This window comes from Chiloscyllium plagiosum, unplaced genomic scaffold, assembly GCF_037043375.1.
Source record: "Chiloscyllium plagiosum isolate Xiang-an unplaced genomic scaffold, Cpla_swu_hap1 HiC_scaffold_2, whole genome shotgun sequence".
Classification (NCBI taxonomy): domain Eukaryota; kingdom Metazoa; phylum Chordata; class Chondrichthyes; order Orectolobiformes; family Hemiscylliidae; genus Chiloscyllium; species Chiloscyllium plagiosum.
In genome coordinates this window covers 99966220-99989817 of record NW_028270140.1, presented here as the reverse complement: position 1 = coordinate 99989817, position 23598 = coordinate 99966220, and the positions used below count along the sequence as shown (strand labels likewise).

The 23598-nt window shown below is 38.7% G+C and overlaps 1 protein-coding gene across 6 annotated transcripts in view; it reads left to right on the top strand.

The window, feature by feature from the left end:
• Nucleotides 1–23598, top strand: part of LOC122559794 (uncharacterized) — a 132679-nt gene that overhangs the window by 83765 nt on the left and 25316 nt on the right. For all 6 annotated transcript variants that reach the window (XM_043709868.2, XM_043709844.2, XM_043709861.2 and 3 more), the window contains one exon: nt 11641–11871. In XM_043709868.2, the coding sequence (XP_043565803.2) occupies nt 11641–11871 (231 nt within the window). The remainder of the gene's footprint in view (nt 1–11640; nt 11872–23598) is intronic.

Below are 23598 nucleotides of genomic sequence, written 5' to 3'. Positions count from 1 at the left end.
TTCCCAATTTTTGTGCAGCAATAATATGTGAGCTAAAGATCAGCCTTTGATTCCAAACCAGTATCCAATCTGTAAATGTTAATATGTATTTACATTGACAATAAATTACATTCTATCGGTGGTTACCCTGGCATTTTAATTGACAATTGCAGTTTAAAATTTTGTAAATGTTATGTTAGCTTTCAAATGAGTATTAACTTGATCATGATAATTTTATTTGTGGAATGTTCCAATGGTAACTTTTTATAATGATGAAATTAGAGAAGCAATGCAAGAACTACCTTTGTTAAACATAGTACTCTCTGAGTTAGAAGCAAGAAAGGCCTCTCTTTAAATTTGCTCCACAATTCAATAAAATCATAGCAGATCTGTTTGTGGTCTCAGCTCAAATTTCCTGTCTATTCCTTATAATTCATGACTTCCTTGTCAATCAAAAGTCTCCCTAACATACCTGGAATAAATTTAAATACCCATTGTCCACTACCTTCCACCTTCCTACAACCTTTTGAGAAAAAATAATTTTCCTCCTTTCTATCTTAAGACATCTCATTCTTAAGACTCCACCACAAGGGGAAATATCTTCCAACTATCCACCTGACGTAGATCCTCAGTATCTTCTATGTTTCAATAAGGTCACCTCTCATTCTTCTAATTCCAAAGACTATAAGCCTAACCTATTCAACCTTTCTTCATCCCAGGAATAAGTCTTGTGAACCTTATTCAAACTATCTTTTAAAACAGTTGTATTTTTTTTTCCAAATAAGGAGACCGAAATTGTACACAATTAGTATATTAATGTATCACAGAATGAAGTAGTTGAATGTAAATATTTCTGACCATTTTGTGGCAATGGCTATCCAAAGGACAGAAGATCACTTTGCTCACCCAACTGGTAATTGCAATTGACAGAAGCCTGTGGATAGGTTGAATGCCTACCTGCCCGGGTGAAAATGGTTAAAATATCTGAAAAGATGGAATATAAAATTGAAATATTGTGATAGTTCGATTAAAACTTGTGTTCAGAAAGAATTTTAGTCATTGTAGTTTTCTTTGTGTTTGAATAATTTGTTACTCTTGTGTATTTTCTATGTTATTTGCAAATTATGACATTGCAAGTGAGTAGACTTTTTAGCTCTTGGTTGCATAATTTATTATGAAAAAAGTGGCTGAGAAACTTTTTTTCACTTTTGTAAAATCTTGTTTTAAGTCCTTGTGAGTTCATATATTTATTGATGAAGTCAATTTTATATTTAGATCATAAATTGCTTATTGATTGTTGTTTCATTCTGAAACTGAGGAAATGCCATTAGTATTGAACCCATTCACAGACACTGCCAAAAGATAGCCCAAGTACAGCAATTCACCCATATACAGACAATAAGGTGTTTCCAACCAAAATGTCTGAGCAGTTAACACCTCAACCAGTTACAATTGTTTAAGGCATAATTCAAGGCATATTATAATAATAGATGTGACCCTCTGTCTTGAGAAGTATAAAACAAGGTGGGAGAATAATAACTCTTACTATTCGTGAGAAGATTTGTAGCTCGGGTGCTCGTTGTTGTGGTTCTGTTCGCCGAGCTGGAAGTTTTTGTTGCAAACGTTTCGTCCCCTGTCTAGGTGACATCCTCAGTGCTTGGGAGCCTCTGAGGATGTCACCTAGTGCTTGGGAGCCTCCTGTGAAGCGCTTCTGTGGTGTTTCCTCTGGCATTTATAGTGGCCTGTCCCTGCCGCTTCCGGTTGTCAGTTTCAGCTGTCCGCTGTAGTGGCCGGTATATTGGGTCCAGGTCTATGTGTTTGTTGATGGAGTTTGTGGATGAGTGCCATGCTTCTAGGAATTCCCTGGCTGTTCTTTGTTTCGCTTGCCCTATAATGGTAGTGTTGTCCCAGTCAAATTCATGTTGCTTGTCGTCTGCGTGTGTGGCTACTAGGGATAGCTGGTCGTGTCGTTTCGTGGCTAGTTGATGTTCGTGGATGCGGATCGTTAGCTGTCTTCCTGTTTGTCCTATATAGTGTTTTGTACAAAATCCCATGCAAGGACTATATAGGACAAACAGGAAGACAGCTAACGATCTGCATTCATGAACATCAACTAGCCACAAAACGACACGACCAGCTATCCCTAGTAGCCACACACGCAGACGACAAGCAACATGAATTTGACTGGGACAACACTACCATTATAGGGCAAGCGAAACAAAGAACAGCCAGGGAATTCCTAGAAGCATGGCACTCATCCACAAACTCCATCAACAAACACATAGACCTGGACCCAATATACCGGCCACTACAGCGGACAGCTGAAACTGACAACCGGAAGCGGCAGGGACAGGCCACTATAAATGCCGGAGGAAACACCACAGAAGCGCTTCACAGGAAGCTCCCTAGCACTGAGGACGTCACCTAGACAGGGGACGAAACGTTTGCAACAAAAACTTCCAGCTCGGCGAACAGAACCACAGCAATATGTAATAATGCAGAAATTATTTGTATTCATTAGTAGGACATGAATATCACGAGCTGGCCACCATTTATTGCCTACTCGTGACTAGTGATAAATTTAAAATTATTTTATCTTACGTTTGCTGTTAATTCTTTTCATTGAAAATGTCATTGACCAAGTTTTATAATAGAAACTGCCTATGCAAATTTGTTACGCTATAAATATACCTACCTCCCAGTACAGGAGCTAAAACACTTCCACTGCAGAGCTATGTAATTACAGCATGACAACTTACTTGGGCAGTGTCCACAGTATATATGAGCAAAGGAATTTGTACTGGAAGTATAAAGAATGCATGGCCAGGACTTTTGTTCATAGGCCAAGACCAAAGTTCATGTTATTTGCAAGGCTTCAAACCTGCATAGCTTGAGATTTATATTTCTGTTGTGATCATTGTTGGATTGATAATTTGCAGACAGAGGACTTGCCACACAATTAAGGTTAGTTGGCGGCACCCAACATCTAAGGGTTGGTAGGAAGCTAATCAGCAGTAACTAGCCAGCCCTTATTTAATAGCATCTTTCAAACCTACAATCTCTACCACCTAGAAGAATAAAGCCAAGAGATGCATAGGAACAGCACTGCTTGCAATTTTCCTCCAGGCCATACAGCATCCAGACTAGGAACTATGTTTGTTTCTTCACTGTTTCTGGGTCAAAGAAGCTGGAACTCCCTTCCTAATAGCAATGTGGGTGTCCCTCCACTACAGCAGTACAAAAGGCAGCTCACCATCACCATCTCCAGGCAATTAGAGATAGGCAGTATATGTTGTCTTATTCATCCCATGAATGAATAATTTCAAAAGTCAAAGATTGATGGCCCCACTGCCAAAAGTGAGTGGTGCTGAGCTATTTAAAAAGGACCTAAGAAATTTCCATGCCTGATTACTGCCCACAAATCGGATAAATAAGGCCAGGAAAGTAGGGATAAGTGTAGAGCCCCTACATTCAGACCACTGCTGCACTTATGGATATTTTTTAGAATTGACGCTTCCAAACAGATTGGAGCCACCTAACATCCCATGCACCAGCTTGAAAATCCGGTTATCTTTGGGAAGATGCATGCAAATTGGCGGATTACCATTGGAAACATCAGTTCAACTTCTGAAGAACGCTGTGATGGGAACATACCATGGGGCTAGATTGGCAAGATTTTTTCCCCTAACTTTGAGGTCCTACTATCACCAATCCCACAGATATGGGTCATTGAAAATGCAGCTGGAAATTTGCTGCAATAAATCTACACCTTCCCACCAGTGATGAAGCTGAAGAACAGAAACCTTGTAGAGAAATGTCTATGTTCCAATCAAATCTAATTATTGGCTTTCAAAATTGATCAAATATTGTGATTTAGCTATAACCCATAATATTAAAGTACTATATAAAAGTACATGCAGAATTTTTTTGTTTTAAAATGAAACGTCTTCTACATGCTCTGATCCAACTATTCTGTGCCTTCTAACAATTCAGTTGAAGGTTATGCTTGTCTCACTATGGGCATTGACATGGAACAATCATGATTATTGTGAACAAATTTCACCATGAACCATATGGTTGCGTACATGAACATACTTCAGGGATGTGCTCCCTGGGATTGATGCCCATTTTATAACTTAAAACATTCTGTAACCAGTAAGAACAGATGTTGAGGTCATTAAATTCCTGCGTCCCTCTTTGACACATACAACTAATGATAGCAGTTAGTTTCCTCCAAAGAGAAGGAGAAAAGTAGCAGAGCCAACCCTGATTGATGCAAAGACAAAGCCCTCTCCTTTATCATTAATCAAAGCAGACTTAACAGAACTTTCAATTTTAGAATTTCAAATTAAACTAGTAATTTTTGTATTAATGCAAAAGAAAAGTATTAATAATGTATTTCATATTTTAACAGTATTTTTGAAGATGTGGCTTGTAGTTCTATTGCTAGTTCACAGTTTCTGTCGTCTTAAAGTGAATTTTGTGAACAGCATTAACTTTCTGGTGACCAGTAATGTTGATAGGCTTGTGGTATAAAAAAGTGTAATTATATGAATCTTCATGCTAAATTATGAGGTTATTGTTTATTTAGCGAGCATTATTACAAATTAAACATTTTTAGCTAACATTTAAAAAATGAAGGCCTTTTATCTCTGTCAACAGTTACTTTTGGATTTTGTTGAGTAATGAAATATTAATGAAAAGTGAAGATATATTAAAAAAAGAATATATTAAAGAAAATACATTAAACATTGATAAAACCATTTGGATTTAATATTTGCATATTCTTCTGACACAAACTCACAGTCTTTACAACAAAATAGTTATTTGCAACTACGTGTATTTATTAAATGAAAGTAAATAGATAAAGTAGCTGGCTCTATCTCTACATTCCTGTCTGCATTTCCATTGCTCCAGCATCATCAAAATATGTGAGGATGGATTTTCTGAAATTTTGCTGCCAGCCAGGAATCTTGGCTGCCAGCTGCTCAAATTGGGGAAGTGAAGTGCAACATGCCTGTGATTTTCAACATTCATGGCTGGCAGGTAAAGTTCCTTCCTGACAGCACCAACCAGAAAACTTACTGACTGTGCCACATTTGAAAGCATTCAGCCTTTCTGGGAACTGAGACACAGAGTAATATCTCTCTGCATAAAGCTTTATAAGATCATGGTAGTGATACAAAAGCATTTAAAATAAAAAGAGGATATATAATAAATAAACTATCAAAGAATATATAATCAGGACAGTTTGCACTTTAAATCAATCTTGAGGAGAGATAAAGGCATTATCTTTCACAATTAATAATTAGCTCGAAAATGTGCATATCTAACACTTTACCTATTTTTAATAAGGATGATAGTATAAGTCCAGAGAACCACCTGATGTATTAGATGTAATTTATTTAGGTAGAGTCATAGAGGTGTACAGCATGGAAACAAACTCTTCAGTCCAAGTCGTCCATGCCAACCCAATCTAGTCCCACTTGCCAGTTCCAAGCCCAATATCCCTCCAAAACCTTCCTATTCATATACCCATCCAAATACCTTTAACTGTTGCAATTGTACCAGCCTCCACCACTTCCTCTGGCAGCTCATTCCATACACGTACCACCCTCCGCGTGAAAAAGTTTCCCCTTAGGTCTCTTTTATATCTTTCCCCTCTTACCCTAAACCTATACCCTCTAGTTCTGGACTCCCCCACTGCAGAAAGAGACTTTGTCTATTTATCCTATCCATGCCACTCATGATTTTATAAACCTCTATAATGTCACCCCTCAGCCTCCAGGGAAAACAGCCCCAGCCTATACAGCCTCTCCCTATAGCTCAAATCCTCCTACCCTGGCAACATCCTTGTAAATCTTTTCTGAACCCTTTGAAGTTTCACAACGTCCTTCTGATAGGAAGGAGACCGGAATTGCACGCAATATTCCAAAAGTGACCGAACCAATGTCCTGTACAGTCGCAACGTGACCTCCCAACTCCTGTACTCAATGTTCTGACCAATAAAGGAAGGCATATCAAAAGCCCTCTTCACTATCGTATCTACCTGCGACTCCACTTTCAAGGAACTGTGAACCTGCACTCCAAGGTCACTTTGTTCAGCAACACTCCCTAGGACCTTACCATTAAGTGTATAAGTCCTGCTAAGATTTGTTTTCCCAAAATGCAGCACCTTGCTTTTATCTAAATTAAACTCCATCTGCCACTCCTCAGCCCATTGACCCATCTGATCAAGATCCTATACTGCTTATGCTCACATCCAAATCATTTAAATAAGTGACAAAAATTAGTGGACCCAGCACTGATCCTCGTGGCACTGCACTGAAAAGCAACCCTCCACCACCACCCTCTGTCTTCTACTTTTGAGCTAGTTCTTTATGCAAATAGATAGTTCTCACTGTATTCCATGAGATCTAACCTTGCTAACCAGTCTCCCATGGGGAACCTTGTCGAATGTGTTACTGAAGTCCATATAGATCACATCTACTGCTCTGCCCTCATCAATCTTCTTTGTTACTTCTTCAAAAAACTCAATCAAGTTTGTGAGACATGATTTCCCATGCACAAAGCCATGTGACTATCCCTAATCAGTCCTTGCCTTTCCAAATACATGTACATCGTGTCCCCCAGGATTCCCTCTAACAACTTGCCCACAACCAACGTCAGGCTCACCAGTCTATAGTTGCCTGGTTTGTTCTTACCACCTTTCATAAATAGTGGCATCATGTTAGCCAACCTCCAGTCTTCCAGCACCTCCCCTTTGACAATCGCTGATACAAATATCTCAGCAAGGAGCCCAGCAATCACTTCCCTAGCTTCCCACAGAGTTCTGCAGATTTATCCACTTTTGTGAAATTCAAGACATCCAGCACTTCCTCCTCTGTGATATGGACATTTTTCAAGATGTCACCATCTATTCCCTTACATTCTATGTATTCCATGTCCTTTTCCATAGTAAAAGCTGATGCAAAATACTCATTTAGTTTCTCCCCATCTTCTGCAGCTCCACACAAAGACAGCCTTGCTGATCTTTGAGGGGCTCTATTCTCTCCCCAGTTACCCTTTTGTCCTTAATGTATTTGTAAAAACCCTTTGGATTCTCCTTAACTCTATTTGCCAAAGCTATCTCATTTCCTCTCCTGATTTCCCTCTTAAGTATGCTCCTACTGCCTTTATCCTCTTCTAAGGATTCACTTGATCTATCCTGTCTATACCTGACACATGCTCCTTCCTTTTCTTAACCAAACCCTCAATTTCTCTAGTCATCCAGCATTCCCTACACTTAGCAGCCTTTCCTTTCACTTTAACAGGAATTTACTCTCTCTGGACTCTCTATCTCATTTTTGAAGGCTCCCCAATTTCCAGCTGCCCCTTTACCTGCAAACATCTGCCTCCAATCAGCTTTTGAAAGTTCTTGCCTAATGCTGTCAAAATTAGCAATCCTCCAATTTAGAACTTCAATTTTTCGATCTGGTCTATTCTTTTCCATCACTATTTTAAAACGAATAGAATTATGATTGCTGACCCAAAGTGCTCCCCCACTGACACCTCAGTCACCTCCCCTGCCTTATCTCCCAAGACTACATTAAGTTTTCCGCTATTTCTAGTCAGTACAGCCACATACTGAATCAGAAAATTTCCTTGTACATTCTTAACAAATTCCTCTCCATCTAAACTTTTAACTCTATGGCAGTCCCAGTCTATGTTTTTGAAGTTAAAATCTCCTACCATAACCACCCTATTATTCTTACAGATAACTGAGATCTCCTTACAAATTTGTTTCTCAATTTCCCACTGACTATTAGAGTGTCTATAATACAATCCCAATAAGGTGAGCATCCCTTTCTTATTTCTCAGTTCCATCCAAATAACCTCCCTGGATGTATTTCTGGGAATGTCCTCCTCCAGGACAACTGTGATGCTTTCCCTTATCAAAAATGCCACTCCCCCTCCTCGTTTGCCTCCCTTTCTGACATTCCTGTAGCATTTGTATCATGGAACATTAAGCTGCCTGTCCTGTCCAACCCTGAGCCATGTTTCTGTAATTGCTATGATATCCCAGTCCCATATTCTTAACCGTGCCCTGAGTTCATCTACCTTCCCTGTTAGACCTCTTGCATTGAAATAAATGCAGTTTAATTGATCAGTCCTATCTTGTTCACTGCTTTGTCCCTGCCTGCCCTGACTGTTTGACTCGCTTCTTTTCTCAACTGTACCAGTCTCAGATTGATCTCTCTTTCCTAACTATTCCGTCCCACCTCTCCCCCAGACAACTTTACTAGTTTAAATCCTCCCGTGCACTTCTAGCAAATCTCCCTGCCAGTATATTAGTCCCTTTCCAAATTAGGTGCAATCCGTCCGTCACGTACAGGTCGTTTCTACCCGAAAATAAATTCCAATGATCCAAAAATGTGAATCCTTCTCCCGTACACCAGTTCGTCAGCCATGCATTCATCTGCTCTATCCTCCTATTCCTACTCTCACTAACTCGTAGTCCCAGGAGTAATCCAGAAATTACTACTCTCGAGGACCTCCTTTTTAAATTCCTGCCTAACTCTCTATATTCTCCCTTCAGAATCTTATCCTTTTCCCTTCCTATGTCATTGTTTCCAATGTGTACAATGACCTTCTGCTGGCCCCTCTCCCCCTTGAGAACATTCTGCACCTTCTCTGAGACATCCTTGATCCTGGCACCAGGGAGGCAACACACCATTATGATTTATCGCTGCTGAATACAGAAACGTCAGTCTGTGCCTCAGACTAGACAGTCACCTAACACAATCGACCTTTTGGAACCCGATGTACCCCTCATTGCATTAGAGCCAGTCTCGATACCAGAAACTTGGCTCTTTGTGCTACATTTCCCTGATAATCCATCACTCCCTACATTTTCCAAAGCAGTGTACTTGTTTGAAATGGGGATAGCCACTACCTGCCTACCTCTCTTACCTTTCCTGGAGTTAACCCATCTATGTGATTGTATTTGCTACTTTTCTCCCTTGCTATAACTGCCATTCATCACATCCCCTTGCCCTTGTGAATTCTTCATTGCCTCTAACTGTCACTCCAACCAGTCAATTCGATCTGGTGGGATTCGCAACCAACGGCATTTATTTCAGATATAATCCTCAGTCACACGTAAACTTTCTCTAAGCTCCCATATCTGACATGAACAGCTTGTGACTCTTTTCAGTTGAAAAGACAAAGCTGAGGGGAGACCTAATAGAGGTCTTCAAAATAAGAAGAGATTTTCATATAGTTACAAAGTGTTTCCACTTCTAACAATAGTATGAACCGTACACCATTAACAGAAGTCACAAATAAATCAGAGGAATTTTAAAAGGAACGTTTTTCCTAATAAATGATGGCAATGTATAATTCACTGCCACAGGGAATGGTTGAGATTAATAAGAAAATCCAGATAAACTTAAGAAAGGGAAGGGAAATGAGGGTTTAGTCATTGGAATTGCATGAGAAAGGATGGTAAGGCTTGAGTGGAGCACAAATGCAAGCATGGACTGTTTGGGCTAAATGACCTGTTTCTTTATTTCATTTGCTACGTAGCAGTGGCAATTATCCAATGACATGCTTTTTATCAGATGTTTTAACTTATACATCTGGTTAAAACGGTTATGTCAATAGCATATATTAGCATAATTTCTTTGCATGATCTCATAAAAAATATTTCTTCAGTGGTGAACCTTATGAGTATCACTACAAAGCAAACCGGTGGTGTTAAGTTCATCAATATGTTTTCCAGTTTATGTTTAAACAAAGTCCTTAATTTAAGAAAAACAACTATTTTGCAGCAGAATACCTCATACATATTTGTTGTCCATCCCTAGCATGACTTGAACTTCCAAGGGAGAATTATTTCAAATTAATACAAAGGTAAACTAAAACATGTAAATGTGTATAGGATTTATAGAACAATATACTATAGATCATTGTGTGCGTTGCCATCCATATTGTCTAAATATGTGGGTTCTTTTGAGGCTTACATGGTATATGTATGAGAGCAGCCACGTTTTGATCTGACGGGAAGGGTCTTGTTAAGGAAACAGCACTAAAACCAAAACCCATCTTCATTTACTTTAAAATCCAAGTCCCTGAGATTTTGGAGAATGCTGGCCAAAGTGGGAGCCCAGAGAAGCAAGTGGCAAGCTGAAACTGCCATGTACCTGCTCAGACTTTCATGTCAGGGGTTGTCACCTTCTAGTTTCTCTAAATTGCTGGGCGAACTAGGAAGCTCCATGTAAATGAGATTAGGTTATGACATGTTAATATATGTAAATAGTCTTCTTGCTACGCAATAACAAAATTCTCATCTTGTCAGTAAAACCTTGATTGGAAAATTGGACATTTCAGACATCAGGGATATCATTTTCTGATCTTGCCATATCCATGGAATCCACAGAATCGCTACAGTGTGGAAACAGGCCATTTGGCCCCATGAGTCCACACCAACCCTCCGAAGAGCATATCTTATGTCATCCCTGTAACCCTGCATTTCCTCATGCCTAACTTACCTAACCTACTCCTCCCTGAATATTATGGGTAATTTAGCATGGCCAATCTGCCTAACTTCCACATCTTTGGACTGTAGGAGGAAACTGGAGCCCCAGCTGGAAACCCATGCAGTCACAGGGAGAACGTGCAAGCTCCACAAAGACAGTAGTCCAAGGGTGGAATCATATTTTCCCAACTGACTCACCAATGCCCATGTTGTTCAGGAGAAGAAAAGATTCTGTCCAGTATCTCCATTCAAGCAGCTCAGTTTTGTTTTGCAAATGGAACATTGTTACTGCCATTGTCAGTGACATTTGCTTTGAAAGGATTCTTTTGAAATATATGTCTAGTCAATAATACTATACTGTAAATTAAAACATAATGCATGTTTGCAACAATATTGTTCTACTTTACCAGCCATATTGATAATAAATTGACACTATATGTAACATCTCTCCATGCTTTATTCCCATTGGTTTTAAACTACAGCATCTGACTGATAATTCAGTTTTGGTAGATTAATGTGGAAGGATTGTTGATGGGTGGCTCAGAGAATTCATTATTACTCGTGTTTCTGGGATCTTTAAAATTATTCAGCAAAATGTTCACTGGTGAGGATTCAGAACTGCAGAAGACTATACATTCTTTTAAGTGTCTCTTCTGTTAACTTAATTTTTTCTGACAATTGTTCAATTCAGTTGAATGAAAAATTTGTGGCCCTGACATTTTTGCTTTATAAATTCACTTGCTTATTCATTTAAAGTATTAATATGACCACTGACAAAATTATTGGTGCATCATGTAATGAACATCTTTCCCATAGGTGTTTACTTTTGCCAAAAGGAAGTGCCAGATTTGCAAAGTAAACCACTCAGCATCTCATGAAATTGTACATGCCTAAACATTTATTTGCTCAGTCCACAACTACTGTCTGATCAGTTGTGTTTCAAATACTTTTTCAGTTCTATTTCAGATCTCTACCATATGCAATTTCATATGTATTACTTTTTTTTTTAATTATAGTTTTGGTTCCCTTTGTTTTCTCTGTAGAACAAACTATCCAGAACCATGTCTGTATTCAGCAGTTCTCGTGTTTTGATTTTCAGTAAATTTGATAACATTTTTCTTTTTAATTCCAATGTTTTGTAGTCTGTCTTGGAAACAAAGCTCTGCAGACTGTACAGACATCTGAATGAAATCAAACATACACTGAGCCTTATTCTTGCATCAGGCCAAGAATCTCACGATCAAGTTTGTCGCATCCTTCCAGGTGTTTTCTATGCTAGGTTGCTAAATCAGGCAATTAGATGCAACCAATCACTGGAAGACTGCTGTGTTGATTTGTTGACCCTCACACTGATTGTGCCTTCTGCCCCTTGGGTGAGTGCATTTGTTTGAATTGCCAACTTTTCTGTACAAAACTTGAGCTATTCTAGGTGTTTCATGTTGGTTATGATATGAGATGATTTGGAATGTTATGTTGTTCAAAAATAGGATTTCCATCTCATCTTGACAATGTATTTTCCACATAGATCTCTGAGAAAATATTTTGATGCCATTTGATTGCAACAAGTTTCTGTTGGTCAGTTCACGGGAATAATTTTTTTCTGAAATTGAATTAAAACCAAAATTACTGTGGAAATTATTAAAATAAGAGTGGCAGCAAGTCTCCTATTTTTATTGCTTTGTAAAATTGAAGGAGTCAAATTAGAGGCAAAGGATCTTTTCTCAATTGATATGACTAGTTCTATTGTCAAACCTATCTAAATGTGGTGCTGTATTAATTAGATGCAATACAAGTTCCATCACAATGTACCTCAAAAAGAATGTTATGATAATGCTGACAAAAGACTGTCAATTCTTTATTCCATCATCTGATTTTTAATACAAGAACTTTTCATGGACTAAAATGGTTTTAAAATCACTGGCTTCAGATAGCTGTCATGAACTATTGAGGACAGATCGAGCCAATTTGTAAAACTGTCATTAAATCGTAGAATTATTACACTGCAGGAGGCTCAACCATCCAACGTGTCCACACCAGCTGTCTAAGTTTTTTGACCACCTGCCAATCCTCCATTACCTTGCATGTTGTTTTTATTTAAATAATCACCAAATGTCCTCTCAAACACTTGAGTTGAACCTGCCTCTACCATAGGTAGAGCATTCCAGATCCTAACTACTTGCTGCGTGACAATTTTTTTTTCACTTCTATTTGCTTATTTTACAAAATACTTTTAATTTATCCATTGTTTCTTGATCGTCTTATGAGTCGAATAGGTTCCCCTACTTACTGTATCCAGATTCTTCCTGATTTTGAAAGCTTCCATTGCATTTCTTGTTGGCTTTCTCCTTTCCAAGGAAAATGAATAAATGAAATAAAACCTAATCTGAACTGAAATCAATATGTCTTCAAAATGACTGAACCAGTCACTTATATCTGTGTCAAACAAACACAGAGAATGCTGGAGAAACTCAGCAAGTCTGGTAGCATCTGTCGAGTGAGAAAGAGAGTTAACATTTTGAGTCCAATATAACTTTTTTTAGAACTGGTTCTCTTTCCACAAATGCTGCCTGATGTGAAGTTTCTCCAGTATGCTCACTGTTTGTTTCAGATTTTTAGCATATATAGTTTAGATTACTAAATTTTTTTAGATTACATTACATTACAGTGTGGAAACAGGCCCTTCGGCCCAACAAGTCCACACCGACCCGCCACCCACCCATACCCCTACATTTACCCCTATACCTAACACTACAGGCAATTTAGCATGGCCAATTCACCTGACCTGCACATCTTTGGACTGTGGGAGGAAACCGGAGCACCCGGAGGAAACCGGGAGACACGGGGAGAACGTGCAAACTCCACACAGTCAGTCGCCTGAGGCGGGAATTGAACCCAGGTCTCTGGCGCTGTGAGGCAGCAGTGCTAACCACTGTGCCACCGTGCCGCCCTTCTAGTATTTTACCTTTAGTATTTTACCTTTACTCAGGCAAATACCTCCGGTTTGACTTGCATCTTTGTGGGAGTTTCATTGGTGGAATAAAAGTTACCTGCAGATAAAGTAGCCTTTAAAAAAAGCCAGACATGACAGTTCACAAATAAACTTAATTCTAAGTAAATACTTTGGGACAAAGGAGGGAGAAGGATGATATATTCATAACAGCAAAATTGAAAGGTTTGTACTTACCCTCTCTTTCTCTCTCTATCCCCCTGTTTTGTTCTCAGCAAGTCTGAGAAACATTTATTAATGGAGAAGTCTTAAGATATCTACAAATGTTGGTACCATGGAGGATGTAAGTCATCAATTAAAAAAGTGTAGTCTCATGTTAAACCTGTCACATCAGGAACTTTAAGGACTTGTAAATTGCATATTCTTCAACCTCCTTTTTGTCCTAAATGTACTCTCATTTATAAATTTATGTCTTTATTTGTGTGTATGGGAGTGCCACAGTTTATTATTTTCTTGGGAATGGTAGTTCATAAAATTCCTGTTCCTTTCAATCAAGAAAACCTTGTAATTTTTTAACAATAGAACTACATTTTAATTAAAGTGTGATATAGCTGTATGCTAAAAATAATTTTAAAATCCTGGTTCTAGACAACTGGAGGGGTTTAAAAGAAAGGAGAAGTTAGAGTCTGGGTTTGTTCCCACAGGTGAACAAAAGAACTGTAGTAGTGAAAATAAAGTGTTCCTTCAAACACTGTTCAGAAAATGTTGCAAAATAGTTCTCTCAAATCTACATTATTAGACTTGGCAATACTTCAATTTTTCTACATTTATTTTTTCCAGCTCTATTAAAAAAATGTCCTTGGAGTAATTAAAAGAGGTAGTGGGACATATGGTGGTGGAGTTCCACTTGAAAGGTAGAGAACTAGAAATTGCAAAATGGCTAACGAAATATCAAGGGAGAAACTGAGGATAGCGAAACATATAAATTAACATTGGAACAGCTGAGATTAGGACAGGAATTTCAACATAAACAGAGGAGAGAGAATTGTATATTTAGAAAAAAAGAGAGTGGAAGGAGGGGCAAAAAAGAGAAAGAGGATTAAGAGGCAGGGATTAAGAGAGAAAATACCTAGGAAGTGAAAGGGAAAGAGAAAAGGAATTTAATTTGAGTCATCTTGAACTCAGAAGGGAGAATCCTAATGAAGGTGGCTGTGGTGAAGGAACCATACTTATGGGGTGTGCATTCATTTGCTGTATGACATGTCGACCACAGCAGTTGGTGAAATTTAGGTTTAATTAATAAATAAAATCGGAATATGAAAGCCAGTGTTCTGTCATGGTGACCATGGAACGATCATCAATTGTTATAAAACCCATCTGTTTCACTAATGTTCTTTATGGAAAGGAATCTTCCGTCCTTAACTTAGCTGGTTTACACATGACTACATGTCAACAACAATATGTAGTTGGCTCTGAACTGTCCTGTGAAGTGGCCTAGCAAACTACTTAGTTCAGAGGTTATAAAGGATGGGTAACAAATGCTGATTAAAATGTATCTTGCGAGTGAACTGGTGTTGTGAGCTGAGAAACAGTGAGGGTAATCCCAAGCTTACCAATGGCAGGGATAAATATTTTGTTGAGAACGCATTTGCCTGGCAGTAAGCAATCTCTCTCAAATAGAAAAGAACACTCCAGAGAGAGTGGTAAAAATGCCAGCAGCGAGTGGCAGATAGGCCATGAATCAAAAGAGATTCGCTGGAGGCAGAAAAATTTGTGAGCATTGTAGTGGCATAAGAAGAGTAATTAAACCAGTGACCAGGAACTGAAAGAGTTTCAGAAGCCTCCAGGGCCAATAAAATCTTTAAGGTTTGGAGTGACTCCAAGAAGAATTACTTGAATTAAACAGAGTTAAAGACAGTCCAGCAGGATTAGAATGGCTCAGGTCAGAAACCAGAGGAGTTAAGAAAGCCTGAGTTATGGCAATAGCTTTAAAAGAAGACAAGTAAGGGTCGGGAAAGGTGATAAAAGGTGAAAGGACGGCACCTGGAAAACAGATCCCTTCTTGATGAATTAACAGGGTGGGGGCAGCGCAAATGAATTCCCAGACACGCCGAGAGAATGTGAAGTTGAAACCTCACTTGAGCTGCAGGAGTACATCCAATTAATCATAGTAGTCCTGTAGAAAAAGTGGAACAAGCTAGAGAAGCAAAGTTATCCCATACAGGCACCACTGGCAGAGATCATCAGGGGAATACCAGTGAGGTGAAGACGGAGTTACCCACTTGCAGATCAAAGGAACAAAACTAAGTTTCAAACCGCAACTAGTCTAATTAGATTGATATAAAGTTCAAAGAGAGCAAGGTGTAATATGAAAGTCTTGGAACATAAATGTCAGATTACCACCCTCTGACATTCTAGAAATTAACTTTGTAGAAATGCAAGGATCATAGAACTGGATAGTAGAGAATTAAAACTCAGAAAGGTGATGTGGCCCAAGGAACAAATCCAGCTGCCATTCCCAAAGCAGGTTTTGAACCAAGTTAAAATGAAGAGAGTGAATGCAGAATGCATGTGTGATGTTGTAATTTTTGTATTTTCATTTCATACAAACCTTGTAATGGACTGTTCATTATAAACAAAAAGAAGACTAATTGTTTGCCTTCCTTCCTCATGGTGAGGAAGTATATGGTTATGGTTAAAGAAAAGACTGTCAATTTTTAATCGGATCTTTAATACCTAGAATCTTTCATGAATTAAAGTAATTTTTTAAAAAATCACTCACTTAAGATGGCTACAACAATCACCTGACAGCAGGTAGAGCACCAGCTCACAAAATCATCCATAAACAAAATGCTGGCAGGTTGAAAAGAGGGGAGCCAATACATCATTCTTCACCTGGTTGTAGCAAGAAAGAATTAACTTGAATTTATTTGGTGCCTTATCAGGTCTTCAGGGCATGGCAAAGCAGTTCACAAGCAATGAAGTTGGAGTTCTATCAATGTTGCTAGTAGCATTTAAAGTACTCATACCATTTAGAAATGCATAGATTATATAACATGCAATTCATCCAAGAGCGGGAAATTTTGAATAATTTATTTATAAATTAAGTCAAATACGTTAGTGACAGTAACAGAAACTGCTGGAAAAGCACAACAGGTCTGGCAGCTTCTGTGGAGAGAATTTAGAGTTCTGAGAAATCAGAGGACTGAGTTCTGAGGAAGGGTCAGTTGACCTGATTTCTCTCCACAGATGTTGCCAGACAGCTGAACTTTTCCATCAATTTCTGTTTTTGCTTTTGATTTACAGCATCCACAATTGCTTCCATCTTTACATTAGTGACTGTGAACATATGGAAGCTCCTGGACAGCAATGTTCGGAGCTTGATGAATTTCTGATCTGAGTTCACCAGCTGAAATCTGAGTTGCAAAAGTTGTGCCACATCAAGGAGTTCACAAGTTACCTGAACACTTTGCTGTGGAGAGTGGTCACACACCTCAGACTAAGTAATTAAAACTTGATCTTTGATCAGGGACAGGAGAGTGTGACTTCACATGAAGCAGGTATAAAGACGTAGAGGTTATAATTAGGGAAACTTAGTCTCTCCAGTTGTACAACAGGTACGAGATTCTTGTAAGCTGTGCAGATGAAAGTGGAGACTGCAGGTCAGATGAGCAAACAGACATTGACACCTCCACAGGGACCCATTCAAGAGGAGGAAGGAAGTAGAAATGAAGTTATGGTGCAGGACAGTATAATAAGGTGGATAGATACTATTCTCTGCAACATTGAGTAGGAGTCCTGAAGGCTGTGTGGCCTGCCCAGTGTCAGGATTCAGGACATCTCATGGGAGCTGGAGAAAAACTTGGAGAGAGAACTAGTAGTCATCGTCCATTCATTATTAAGACTAGAAAGTATGTTTTACTGAAAGATTTTGGTCAGTTAAGAGCTAAATTAGTAAGCAGAACCTCTAAGATAATAATTCTGGGATTACTACCTGAACAATGGCAAAGTAGCACATGAGAAATAAAGTCAAGGGATTAATTGTGTGTCTGAAAGATTGGTGTGTCTAGAATGGCTTTCAGTTTGTGGGGCACTGATCCAAGCACTAGGGTAAAAGGGAATTGTTCTGGTTAGATATGCTTCACTTTAACCGTGCTGAGCCAGTGTCCTGGTGAACTTAATAACTAGGGCTGTAGATAGGCTTTATGCCTAATTAAAAGAGATGTAAGGTTTAGGAGAGGGGAAACATAGGCTTGAAAAGCAAGATGATGTGACACCATTACAGGACAGCTATTTGGATAGCAATACCCAGAGTGGGATAGGAAGGGACAGAAAAACATTGTAAAGCAGCATTTTGTTGCTTAAAAGGGAGAAAAATGATAGAAAGGCAAAATTAATGGCTCTTTGCTTGAATGTGTGTCATTGAGGATTCTGGGTCTGTATTCGATTGAGTTTGGAAGGATGAAGGGGAATCTCATTGAAGCTTACAGAATACTGAGAGGCCTGGATAAAGTGGATGTGGAGAAGATGTTTCCACCAGTCAGCAAGACTTGGACCCAAGAGCACAGCCTCAGAATGAAGGGAAGGCTCTTTAGAACTGAGATGAGGAATTTCTTCATTCAGAGGTTGGTTAGCCTGTGGAACTCATTGCCACAGTGGGCTGTGGAGGCCAAGTCATTGAGTGCATTTAAGACACAATTGGTAAGGGGATCAAGGGTTACAGGGAGATAGCAGGAAAATGGGGTTGAGAAACACAGTAGCCATGAATGAATGGTAGAGCAAACTCAATGGGCCAATGACCTAACTCTGTTCCTATATCTTATGGTCTTACTCGGAACAGTGGTTAGCACTGCTGCCTCACAGCGCCAGAGACCCGGGTTCAATTCCCGCCTCAGGTGACTCTCTGTGTGGAGTTTGCACATTCTCCCTGTGTCTGTGTGGGTTTCCTCCGGGTGCTCCGGTTTCCTCCCACAGTCCAAAAATTTGCAGGTTAGGTGAATTGGCCAGGCTAAATTGCTCGTAGTGTTAGGTGAAGGGGTAAATGTAGGGGCATGGGTCTGGGTGGGTTGCGCTTCGGCGGGTCGGTGTGGACTTGTTGGGCCGAAGGGCCTGTTTCCACACTAAGTAATCTAATCTAAAAAAAAAGTGAGTTAATGAATATGATCTTATTGCTATTATTGCATCATGGTAACAAGGAGATCAAAGCTGGGGACTAAATATTCAGGGATATGTGTATTTTTGAAAAGATAAGCAGGAAGGAATCAGTGGCGTGTGGCCGAGGTATGGCATGGATTAAGTACGATGGCAAGAAATGACTTTGAATCAGGAGGTGTAGAATTAAAATGGGTGGAAGTAAGAAATAAAAATGAAATTGTTAGCAGTAGGCAATAGGCCCCTAACAGCTATAGGGTGGGAGAGAGAATGAACCAGGAGATAATGAAAGCATGTAATGAAGACAGTACACTAATCATGGGAGAGATTAATCTTTAAATAGATTGGAAAAATTAGCAGAGGTAGCCATGAGGAAGAATTCATAAAGTATATTTGGGACAGTTTCAAAGAACAATATTTTGTGGACCCAACCAGGGATCATACCACTTGTTATGTAATGAGAAAAGTTTAATAAATGATATCAGAAGAAAAGACCATCTAGGAAACAGTGACCATAACAGGGTACAATTTAGCATTCAGTTTGAGAGGGAGGAACCTGGGTCAGAAACATTTGTGCGAAACGTAAGTTAAGGGCAATTTCAAAAGAACGAGGACAGGGCTGACTGGAGTGGACTGTAAAGGAAGCATAAATGGTTGAGAAACAATGTCAAACATTCAAGAAAATAGTTCATGATTCCCAACAAAGTTAGATCCCATTAAAAAAAAAGAATTCATGGAAGTGGATGCGCCAACTATGGCTAACTAGGGAAGTTAAGGATAGCATAAGATAAAAGGAAAAAAATCATACATATAAAGTGGTATGCCAGAGCAGAGGATTGGTCAAGTTTTTAAAACTGACAAAAAAGACCAAAAAAAAAATTTTGAGGGTAAACTTGCAAGTAATATCAAGACATCAAAAATGTCATTACATATATGAAAAGGAAATGACATGCCAAGTGAGATGGCCCTTAGAGAACAAACCTAGGAAATAGTAATGGGGAACCAGGAAATGGCAGAGGAGTTGATGAAATACTTTGCATCAGTTTTCATAGTGGCAGACACAAATAGCAATCCAAATTTACTAAATAAGGGGAAAATGGAGGAGAGGAAATAATTACAATAACTATCATCAGATAAAAAAAATAGAGAAATGACTGAGGCTAAAGACTGATTGGTTCCCTAGGTCTGATGGGATACACTATAGGATATTAAAGAAATAGCTACAGAGATAGTGAATGTGCTGGTAGCAATCTTCAATAATCCTTAGATTGTGATCAGGATGCAGAGGATTGGAAACTTCCAATGTACCACCTTTATTTACAAAGTGAAGGAAACAGAAATCAGGTCTATTAGCTTAACATCTGGAATTGAGAAAAGGTATAATAAAGGATGCAATAGTAGAGCATTTAGTAACACACAATATGATGAAACAGTGTCAACATGGCCTCCTAAAAGGGAAATCATGCCAGGCAAATAATTATTTGAAGAGATATCAAGCAGGATAGATAAAGCGGAAGCAGTGGGTGTAGTATGTTTAGATTTTCAAAAGGCTTTTGATAAAGTACCATACATTAGGCTACTTAATAAAATATGAACCCATGGCTTTGGGGTCAGTTACTTCAGTTAACTGGATGACACCAGCTGAGGACTCCATGAAGGACTCTTCTTCTCAACCTTTCCCCTTGCCTGAGGTGTGTTGACCATTTGGGTTAAACCACAACCAGTCTTCTCTGTCTCTAATAAAAGAGCAGCCCTGTGATCTGATGGGACTATGGCAACTTTAATTTTTTTCTTCAGTATATTAGTATGGAGAGAGGATTGGGTAAATAATAGAAGACAGTTGGGATAAGGGGGCATTTTTCACAGTGTCAACCTGCAACTATTGTGCCACAGAGATTAGTGCTTGGGCTCCCATTATTTCTAACATGTATTAATAACGGATGAGAGAAGTGAATCTACTCTAGCCAAGTTTGCTGAAGATACAAAAATAGATGCGAAGTTAAGTGGTGAGAATGACACAGAATCTGTAGAAAAATATAAACGGTTTAATTGTGTGTGGAAAGCTTGGTAGATGGAATATAATGTGGGAAAATGTAAAGTTGTGTACTTTGGCAGGAAGAATAGAGAACCTGAATATTATTTAAATGGAGAAAGACAGTAGAAAGCTACTTGGGCACCCTATGACATAAATGCTAGCATCCAGGTTCACTGAGTAACAGGGAAAGCAAATGGAAAGTTGGTCTTAATTTCAAAGGAAATGCTGCACAAAAGTAGGCATGTTGTATTCAAACTAAAAGGCACTAGTCAGCCCACAGCCAAAATACTGTGAATAGTTTTGGGCTCCTTCTCTTAGAAAAGTAATTCCACAGAAGAGTCACAGTGATGATATCTGGTATGCAGACAGGGTCTTCTGAGGAGATGCTGAGTAGTTTGGATCTGTACCCATTTGGATTTATAAGAATAAGAGGCAACCTTATTGAAAAGCACAAGATTCTTATGAGACTTGACAGGATAGATACAGAAAGGTTGTTGCCCCTTGTGGGGGAGTCGAGGACCAGAGGGTAGAATCTCAATAAGTGATTGCAAATTTAAGATAGAGATAAGGAGAGGATTTTTTTTTTGCTCTTAGAATGTAGTAAATCTGTGGAATTCTGTTAAGGCTGAGCCGTTAAGTATGTTTAAAGTTGAGGGAGACTAGTTTTTAATCAAGGCTTATGGGGAGAAAGCAGGAAAATGGATTTGAGGGTTAACAGATCAGTCATAATCTCATTGAATGACAGAGCAGACTTGATACTCCTACTTCTTACAGTCTTATGATCATCCATTAGACATTTGAAATATAAACAGAAAATGCTGGAAACAATGCAGCATCTCTGTTGACACAAATAATATTTCAGATCTATGCTCTTTTATCAGAACATGATTGATATTCTGTGACCTTCAGCAGGGCTTTCCAGTGGTTATGGCCCAGCCTCTCCACATCGGTACCACCAGTGCTTCCACTGTCTAATTGTCTTTGAGAGTACCTGGCCATTAAGAAATCCCCTCTGTTAAATTTGGCAGATTTGTGATCAAATAAGCAGTTGAAAATTTGTCACAATTTTCTGATAATTTATTGCTAATCAGCAGTTTAGATATGATGCATCAATTAGTTAGGTAACAAAAGGAAATGTGAGAATGCTTTATTGATCCTGAAGCTATTCTGTAAAATATAGAAGTACAGGAATATTCTCCTACATCTAAGATGTCTTGCAGTCTTTTGTGGTTGTCTTTGGTAACAACAGACTATGTTCTTCCCTCAGACTGATGTAGGGGAACTCCTGGTCTTCCATCAAGAAGATGGTGACATGTTCCCCTGGATCATCCTGTAACCATCTGTCCCTATCTACCCATGTTGATAAACCTTATTTTGGGGGCTAGACATTTGTGTTTTATCAGTCATCTGTCTAATGCCTCTCAGCGAGTGACCATGGGCAGCTATTCAGGATGCCAGGACAGCCACCCCTTTTTGAAGGTTAGTTTTCATTCTTTCCAAGAACACATTATCTAATGAAAAATATATTTGCTATCCATGCCAACTCACTCAGTATTTACCATGGAAAGAATTCAGAAGGTGTGCTGAGCTTTAGTGAAATTATGTCCTGAGTGTCTATTGCACACTTTATTTTTAACTTTCACCATTCATAAAACTTAACTAATACATTTAAATTTATACTATTGCTTAATTCCTTTTAAAAGCAAACATTATAGTTATCTTTTATGAAAACACACTTTCGCGCTCATAGCACTACATCAAAGGCACTATAACTTTGATTTACCAATCAAGCTGAAAACTGACAAGCCACTCCACTCAAGGGATAGATTGTGGAACCAGTTCATGCAATCAGTAATCTTATGATAATAACCCTCAGCTTGTGTCAATAAGCAACTGGAATTGCAAACACTGTCTTTGTTTATAACTGCAGATGTTTTCTTTAAAATTTAAAGGGCAAGAGATATAAATGCCTCAACTGTTCCACAGGACTTATTCACTTTTTATGCACATTAATTTCTATCAAGGATATGTTTTGGACATCCTGCTAAAAATTATATCTGTTTGAATCTCTTTTCAGTGTACAGCTGCCTCTCTGAATCACGTACATGTAAAGTGCAACACACCCAGTCACCCCAGTGAAAATAATGGGTTCTAAGTTCAATTTTGTGTGTGTGTGGGGGGGGGGGGGCGGGGAGAGGGGAGTAGTGGGTAGATTTTGTGGAATTGAGACTTTGTTGCCTGTTCACTGAGTTTGAGAACCCTTCCATTCCTGTGGAAATTCAGATCCTAGTAACTTAAGGAGGCTGTGTCAAACATACTGTCATGAAAAAAAAATCAGCTGTTGCTTCTTTGTTTCACTGCTAGCGCAGCTGAGTCCTTTTTTTCAGTTCAGAGACGCTTATTAGTCAAAATTTAATAACAACTGGACAATCAAGAAATACACTGTCATGCTGCTTGACAAATGAGACCCTCCAATCAACAAACAAAAGCTTGGCATATTATAGGAGGGCTTCTGCGATTTAATTTTAATGCAAAAAATCCTTTAAAATTTTAGGGTGAATTTTTTTTTGATTTTACTGTAGTAAAATCGAAAAGATAATGAATTAAAACAAAGAATTTAAGCCACCCCTGTGTACAGAATGTCTAGCTTAGTAAAAAGAACAACCAGCACATATCTTCAAAGTAGTTGACTTTTCATGGTTTATCATAAATCCAACAGAATATTCTGACACTAACAACAAGGAGTTATTTTGAATTTTCAAGAACTCAATTAGAGAGTAGTGTGCAAATGATAAATAAAATGCATACCTCATTAAATTTGCTGACCAGTGACTCATTATTTGAGTCAATACCACAGCATCCTTTGTGCTAGTGATAAATTTACTCATGGATTTGAAGGTACATGATTAGATTATATTAATGGCTTGCATCAAGCAGGACTCCAGATAATTTGTGTTAGAGAACTTT